General features: G+C 51.4%; 1 protein-coding gene across 12 annotated transcripts in view; it reads right to left on the bottom strand.

The window, feature by feature from the left end:
- Positions 1-8,550, bottom strand: part of agrn (agrin) — a 169,615-nt gene that overhangs the window by 52,452 nt on the left and 108,613 nt on the right. For all 12 annotated transcript variants that reach the window (XM_029156133.3, XM_029156125.3, XM_029156129.3 and 9 more), the window contains one exon: positions 938-1,159. In XM_029156133.3, the coding sequence (XP_029011966.1) occupies positions 938-1,159 (222 nt within the window). The remainder of the gene's footprint in view (positions 1-937; positions 1,160-8,550) is intronic.

Raw genomic sequence — 8,550 nt, 5'->3', positions numbered from 1 at the left:
CCATCTACCTGCAGCGCGACGCACCAAATTGAGTCAGCTGCCTGTCCGCCGACCAAACAAGCTCCCGCTCCATTTCCCGTTGGCACACATTCTCACGCGCTGGATTTCAATTTAGAGAACGCTGGGAGAGCAAACGTGACAGGTGCACGGGTTGGGAGGAGGAGGAGGAGGAGGGGGACCTGGGAAACAACCGCACCTACATGTATCGTTTAATACGCACAAAAATAACTTCACACAACCCACACCTACAGTATCAAGCCTTTAGAATACAATTTGATACTGTTCAGCGGTATTGATCATTCTGCTAACTGCACAGCTCATCCACACGTACAACACCACAGAGGCCAGCGTTTCCATTGTTACAGTCCTCAAAAAAAAAAAAAAAAATCTATCGCAGGCCTCGTAAAACAGAGTGACGGAGGGAGCTGGGCCCAGGGGCTAATAACCCGCCGCTGCATTCCCGCCCGCCGCGTGTGAAAAGCAAATGGCTCCGCGTCGACTCAATCACCAATTACCGTCAGAGGGAAAACTGGTCTTCCAATATGGCATTAAGCCATCAAGAGCATCCACCAAGTGAGTTTACCAAGCTGTAAAAATCTGTCCGCATGGCCGTGCGCCTGCGTGGCGAATGTGAAGATCCTTTTTTACCACTTAGAAGTCCGCTGGCGCCGCCGCGCTAATGACGCGCCGACGCTCCGACACCGGCAGACAAAGCCAAGTGACTCACGCCGCCAATTACAAACAAGCCCGCTCTGCCGCCTCTTCCCCTGGGAATAAAGAGCATCTTCACATAAAGGTTAAAACGAGCAAGCGGGAGTCTTGGCGAAGGGGAGAAACGAAGAGTAATGGAGGTGGAGGAGTCCTTAAGAGACTTGACTGTGTTTGGACTGTATGTGCTGTATGTGCTGTATGTGTGCCTCCGTGCGTGTGCACTCACCGCAGGGGCCTTTGTGCTGGATGTGGATGGCCTTCTGCAGGGCGCACACCATGGCGCGCATCTCGCACGGGCTGCCGTAGCTGCGGCCGTCGGAGCCGCACACCGGGTCGCTGACCTGGGGACAGGCCTCGGGGCACTCGCACACGGGCTCGCCGTTCTTCACCACGCACACGGCGCCGTGCTCGCAGCGCTTGCCCACGCAGGGGCTGGGGGCGTCCAGACCTGGAGGCCGGACGGCCGGGGGAAAGAGAGAGAGAGAGCGGCGTTAGGCACGGTGGGGCGGGCGAGCGAGGCGGAGGAGGGGGTAGAGAGAGAGAGAGAGCGGGCGAGCGAGCGAGCCAGGAGGATATAAAGAGAGGGGGAAAGGGGACGGAAGTGAGGGAGCGTCATGAGGAGCAGCGGGTTTTATGTTAGAGACGAGATTAGGGAGGAAAACAGATATGATGGAACATGCAACACAGCTCGACTCGTGTGACACCTCGGCTTCCTACTGTATGTCATTTCCCGGCTTTGGGCCTGTTCTGATGTATCCTGATTGTTTTGAAGAGTTCAATGGATGAAAACGCGGCCCTGTACAACGACACACATGAAACAGCCTGCGAACAATGGCGGCGCTCCTATTTTTAGGCAAAATAAACACCCGGAATAATTGACGTTCCCACCGTGTCCCTTCAAAGACTTCCATTTGCATCCTAGCGAGAGCCGCCGCTTTAGCTAACGCCGCGCGAACTGACATGGAGCAGCGAGAAGAGGAGGAAAACGCTACAGAGAGAATAAAGAAGGGGAAAAAACACAGAGCCTCCTGCTTAATAATTCAAAAAAGGCAAGCTCCTGGGCAGAGGCAGAGATGAAATATGAACATCACAGAGAGGTGTCTGCTTCAGTCTCTTCTCCTCACGCACCAGCTCCAGCATGACTTCATTAAAACCAGGACTGGATTTTGCAGCTATAATTCACGGTAGCGGCAGACGGGTGCAGGACGGGGCTGATAGAAGCCGACTCGATCGGCGGAGAGAAAAAAAAAAAGCAGCGCGCGACGGACGCTTTGATCACAGCCCGCCGCTCTGATTTATTCAGCTCTTCACGGCTTCATTTGGAAATGGAAATGCTACGCGGACGCCGCGCGCCCGTGACGGGGCTCGCTCGTGTTAACGAACACCGCGCTTTATCGGCGATTTACATCTTGAGAGGTTCACGCGCGAGAGGGGAAAAAAAAATCATGTTTAATGGCAAAACAAAACTAAGTCAAACTAAACGTCTTCCTCTTCAGGCCTGGAGGGGTGGGGCCGCTGTCATGGCAACCGCCCCTTGTAATGACGCCACCCATGGCTTCATCATTATCGTGACCATTATGGGATTAGATGGCATCGCAGGGGGCCCACGTTTGGCGCTCCGTGCCCCATGAGTCATTTCATCAGCTCAGAAGCAGCCTGTAAGTGTCTCTACTCCAATAACTAATGCTGGGCTGAATTATCAACCGATAACACAGGCGGAGGCAATTAGCTCGCCTCGCTCTGATTAAAGCAACAGGCTCCGTACAGCGCGTCAGACAGCCACAAATGTCACCTCGCCGTTTTTAAGAAGGACCCTGGGAACCGTGTTTCCAGATGATGAGTGAAAGCGTAGATATTAAAGATTTAAAAAGGTCACCTGCCGTCTCTGCTCGCGCCCGCGACTTCACTGTGGCCCTAATTGAACAGAGCCGTCCGGGTCGGGACAGAGGCCGTCCCAGCATCAGATTAGCATCAGCTATCGATTCCCGGGAACGACCCATTCTCCACGTGCTGCCTCCTCGCGTGCGCGGAGCAGCCTGATCCCAGCTCAGCCGTCCAACCTTGGCCCGTAAAGGTCCACCGGCCCACTTCCCAAGGACAGCCTGCTGCAACACAACTGCAGCCTCAGATAAGGCCTTTGTCTCCAGTTCTCTTTGTTTCACGCATAAAAAAAAAGAAAAAGATGAAAGAATCCCCTTCCAAAACTAATTTTTTATCATCCTCTACCTCTGGGGGGCAAAATTTCCGCCTGATTTATTAACTGGAGAGAGCGGGGAAAAAAGAAGGCACGGCTCCCTGAGTGTAGAAATCTTATGACACAGTTAAAAACCGACGCTTTCTTTCTTGCCTCGCTCTTGGATGCGGCGCCGGCTTTGAAATGGCAGCCTGTCACAACTAAGGCTGGTGGGACGGTGTTCACACACAAGCTTGCTTTGCTCCCTCTCCCTGGTCTGCGCCCAAACACTTAAATCCATCTCTCCATGCATGTATTTGTGTTTCTGTCAGCCAGGTCCACAAAAAAAAAAAAAAAAAGTTGAAGGCTTTAAACCAAGCTATTTATACATGAAAATTAGCTTTGACAGTTGAATGGGAAAATGTGCGTAACAGCAGCTCGGGAGTTGTTTTGGTGCGTGAGCAGGTGCGCAGAACCACGATCGTCTGCAGTGGCAGCGGCGAGAAGTCAAGAGGGAGCGGTGAAGACGAAAACATGAATAATTCTTTGTAATCAGGGAGTGCGTTCCGGTGCCGACACACTCCCGGTCACCTCCGTCTGGATCCTGTGCTGCCAGCTGCTGCCGAGCTCCTGCGTTTTGATCAGCGCCGTAGCGTTCGCACAGAGTTCCTGAAAATCTGCCTCCAGCGTCATTACGACCTATTTAGCGGCCTTGTCTCAGGGACCGGGCCGAACCGGACCGGACCGGACCAGCGTTAACCCCGCGTAACGTGTTGGTGGAACGCCCAGAGATTATTCTGGCCCGACTTTCCTCCCACCTCCATTCAGCTCATACATATGTTAATTGGACTTTTCCCCCCTCGGGTCCATGTGAAATTCCAAATTGCTCCCCGTATTATGCGGCGCAGTGAATCGGTGTAATCCAGGTGATGCTGCAGAGGCCAACTGGCAGAGCGCTCCGACTGCAGCCCCATTACAACCCAGAAGTCCAATGGGTCCGAGCCAATCTGCGGCGCCGCCTTCCTCCCCGCGGGCTTTGATCCAACTCCCTTTGCCTCCTTCACATTAAAAACATTTATGTATCATATTAGTTGAGGGGAAAGGGAGGCGCGCGGAAAAAGCTATATTAGCATACAGCAAAAGGCATGCCCGCGGGCCGCGTGCGTCTGCCGCTGAATCCTTATCACAGGCACGAGGTGGATCCGAGCCGCTTTGTGCGTTTACGCATAAGAACGCGCCGCGCGACGGAGACGAGCGAAAACAGCGTGAGTGAAGGAGAAACGCAATCTGCAACCTCTGATCGGGTGACAGGTATCTATCAGAGGCGCGCCGGCGTCTGAAGGAGTCATCTCATCAGCGCGCGGCGGGAGGGTCCGCGGTGATTCGAGGGGCTGCGCGCGCCGATGAATGTAAAAAGGCAGCGCGGGTGAAACGGGCGACGACGGCTCGGCGCTTATCGCAAATCAAGTCGCGATTCGGGGGGGGGCGCAGACGGAGCTGGAAATGGGAAAACGTGGGATTCGGGAGAAAGGGCCGGCGGCGCGCGGCGCCCGCAGCGCCTCCGGTCGTCGCCGGCGCCCCGTTGACCCACATTTCTCTGCCCTTTCTGCGCGATGACAGCCGGCGGGCCGCGGTAAGTGGACCGGCGGTCCGCGCCGCTGTCAATCCGGCTCCCTCGGCACTTCCTCTAATTAACTTGATTAGGAAACACAGCGCCGCTGATCTCGGGCCGACTCACGCGCTCGAGCGCCGCGCGCGCGTTTGCGGGTCCAATCACCGCAGCCGCGCGCCGCCCCGCGCGCACCGAGACGCTCATCAAATAAACATGCAAATGATAAAATATTCGGCGCAGCGTCTCGACACCTGAGGTGACTGATTTTTCGCTCCCGCTTTGCGGAGCTCTTTGTCAATGACAATGTGTCTGCCGCTGAGTGATTTTGCGTTAACCTCCGGAGGCAACAGGCGACACATTTCAAGCAACTCGCGTTTTCCCCCCCCCCCCCCCCTCAGCTCATGCGCTTTTCAAACACAGGCTGAAAACTGCATCTGTAAAATGACTCAATTCAGAGTTTGTCAATTCATATTTTTAAAGTGCATATTTTAAAAAAAAACATATAAATTAAAAATATTACATTTTTATCCAAGCCTTATTGTGTTTCTATCATACTTTCATCCACACGCTCTAAAAAGTGACCGGGCCTTTTTAAAACCGCAGTTCAAAATAACTTTTTTACGCAGGCAGTAAATCCAGGGACCCGGCAAAATCACATTAAGCAGAGTCCATTACACAGAGGTACAATGAGGAGTTGAGGACCCGCTGCACTTTTCGTCATTACTGCTGAAAGCGCTGCACAATGTGGCCTGTGTCTTTCCTGCCAAATGCATCAGCGTGTCACAGCTCAACAGTTATGAAACACCTACTGCAGTAGAAACAGGCCGTTAACTCGCTCTGATCCTTGATTTTTAATAGGTGACATTATTTATTTGCTAAATCCCTTTCTTTCAGATGGTATTGTTTCAACAGTACAATAGGCTCATGAAAGAGCGTTTTGAACGGCGCCCGGCACCGACCCCAGCGCCGCTGCCGGTTCTCTGAATACAGTAGTGGATCTTTCTCACACAATGGCCAACGATGCACACGCCTTTCCTTGTTTATCCTCGTTTGGTTGGAGCACGTCGCCCGCTGCGTCGACTTCACACAGTACAGGGAAAACAGGATTTCTGTGCTCGAGCACTAAAAATATTCATTGTGCGTTCAAAGCTGTAAAATGTTTAATCAAAACCCTCCATATGGGTTTTCAATAAATTGGAAATTAATCACATCAGATATTTTCTGGCGTTCTAATCAGACAGCGATTTAGAAGAAGCAGGTTGTGAAATACCGATAGGTTGGAGTGATTTTAATCTGCTCTTGTTTTTGTCTCGAAGGAGTTTCTTGACGGAGACGGTGAAAACGCATTAGTGATGTCACACGCCAGTGTTTCACCGCCGCCGCCGCAGCATCTCATCTGCTTGTTTGGCCACGACAAACACTTTTATTGCGCCCCCGTGTCACTCCTCGCTGTCTTTGCCAGCAGCCGCCTTTGATTGACTCCCAGCGAAACCTCCAGGTTCTCGTGTCCTCAGACCTCGGAGATTTGCGACTGTGCCCGGAAGTGACTTAGCCTCTTAGGAGGCGTTTGCGTCTCGAAAAGCGAAGAGCTTTGGATGTCAATCAGCTCGTTGGCCGGGGTGGACGTTAGACACGTGAGCTCTTATAGGGGTGGGCGCTGACGGGAGAGGGGGGACATTAGGTGCCGTCACCCACATGAAAGGAGATTTACGACCTTGAAGTTTCATCCATTTGACAGCTGACAGGGCACTCGATCACCTCGGCCCACACTCTACGGCAGAAGCAGCAAGAGATCATTATTTATCAAATAATTTAATACATCAAACTCTTCCTCCTCGGATGAAACTGTCCAAGGCTTCAGGTTGGGGTGTGTGTGTGTGCGTGTGTGTGCGCGCGCTGTTGTGACACAGCAGCCATTGTGTGCTTGTCTTTTAACACTGCCACTCACCGTCAGAACAGCACAATAGAGCACAATGGACGAGAGTGTGTCACAGTGTGTGTTTGTTGTGTGTGTTCATGGGGTTGGACTGATCAAGACACACAAGACACAAATGTCTTTTCATGCTTGTTACTTACTGACATTATGCATTAGAACACAAAGCCAGGCCAGCCCTTATCTCCCAGCCCACCAGCCTTTACCTCTGAACTCATTTTGTCCTTAACCCCCAAACAGCTTTTTGAAGCTGTGGGAAGAAAAGTGTCCAACAGATTGACCTTAATTAGTCCATAAAACCACATGCATACTTCATGTATAGTGTTTGAGGAGGTTATTGCTTTGAGGGGCTATTACTAAGAGGAAGCCCCGGCTCTTATTGACTCTACTTAGTAACACGCAGGCGCGAAAACATCAAAAGAATAAGAGGGACAAAGAAACAGGGAACGAGAGAAAGACAGAAAAGAAATAAGAAACGAGAAATTAATAAAGTTCTAAATGCACACACACACACACACACACACACACTCACACACACGCTCTTTGCATACGTATCATCGGTCTGACTAAACCCACAGTCTCAGTGGGCACCTATGCTCGCTTCTTTTGATGTTTAATTAAAACCGACTTGGAGGAGGGCGTTGGTGGCACTCTGTTTTGGAAAATATGCAAATACCAATAAAAACACATTAAAGAAACATACTAAGAGTTGCTGACGGCTGCGATGCACATGGGGGGGTGGGGGGTCTGTGAAGCAAACAATCGAGGGACGGTTACGACTGACATTTCCCAGAGATAATGAAACACAGTAAAGACGCACGGGCTCGCGCTCCTGCTTCCACTCCTTAATTTATGCAAAGCGCAGATTGACGAATATGCTAATGAGCGCCGTCGCCTCCCGACGCTGAAGACCGGTAATAAGTTTGCTCTTCAGCTCCACCCCTACACCTGGAGACTGATTCACATCTCTTTTCTTATTGACGCCTGTCACAACAAGCAAAATAAATTTGCAAAGTAATTGCGGATTTTCGTTGATTGAGACGGCGTGAGATGCGCGCGGCGCAGCTCCGTCATGCATGCTGGGTTATCAGGCTGTGAGGCGCGAGAGAGCGGCGCAACAGAAATACATCCAATTCAGGAGACTATTAACCATTCAAAGCACCTCTGGGATGGATCAGAACAGGCGTTTGGTATAATTATCTGTATATGTTATGAATTGAAATGAAATCACAGAGGAAGTGAACCTGTCAAAGAGGCATAAAGGTTATTGGTGGATTGGTGGATATTTAAAAGAAGAGCTTTACAGTAACTGAGCAAAGTGCCTTAACACTGGGAAATCATCAGGACAGTGTTGCACGCTTTAATAATAAAGGCTCTGAACCCTCACAATCATTTTCATGTTTTGTTCCGACACGTGAGCACAGTTTTTGACTTTCTAATTTCCCTTTCATCAACTAGATGCCAGAGGTTTAAGCTGTAGGTTCCCTTCAGTTGTCACGGGATACGGGGATCTAAAGGATGGGTGGGAGAGGTTCTGCCCGCAAACAATAAGGAACTGAGCTTTGTGCGTTCCTCAGGCCGCTGCAACGTTTCATGAGACGGAGACAGAGCGTGTGTGTGTGCGAAGCGGCAAGGTTGGGGGCTGGGGTGCACCGCGGCATGCAGAGAGACAGAGGTGAGCAGCTGGAAAGAGGAGAGAGCGCAAAAAGACATTAATGGCACAAAGAAACGCAGGGGAGGAAGACAACGGTACAAGACCCCTCCTGTTAGGTCCACGCGGAGCAAGAGGACGGGCTTCACCCTTCAGCATCCACCTGATGAGGTCGCCCACTGGGTGACCCCACTTTCCACCTGCAGCCAGGCAGCCAGCGAGACATCCACAAGGACAAAGACAGACAGACAGACTGACTGAGGCACTGAAACAAGAAAGAATAGCGTTTTATACAAGGCACAGCAAACGCAGACAAAGACACCAAGACAGAGGAGGGGAAAAAATGATGACAAAAGGCGCTGGAGTGGAAGACTAGTGAGGGAGGAGACAAAGCGGATGAATGAAACATGAAGGTGGCACTTCGTTGTGGATGAGTGTCTTTTGGATGGCGGGATGAAGCGTGACCGGGA

Source organism: Betta splendens, chromosome 7 (assembly GCF_900634795.4).
Source record: "Betta splendens chromosome 7, fBetSpl5.4, whole genome shotgun sequence".
Taxonomy (NCBI): Eukaryota; Metazoa; Chordata; class Actinopteri; order Anabantiformes; family Osphronemidae; genus Betta; species Betta splendens.
Note: the sequence above shows the minus strand (reverse complement) of the source record. Positions and strands in the feature narration are given on the sequence as shown.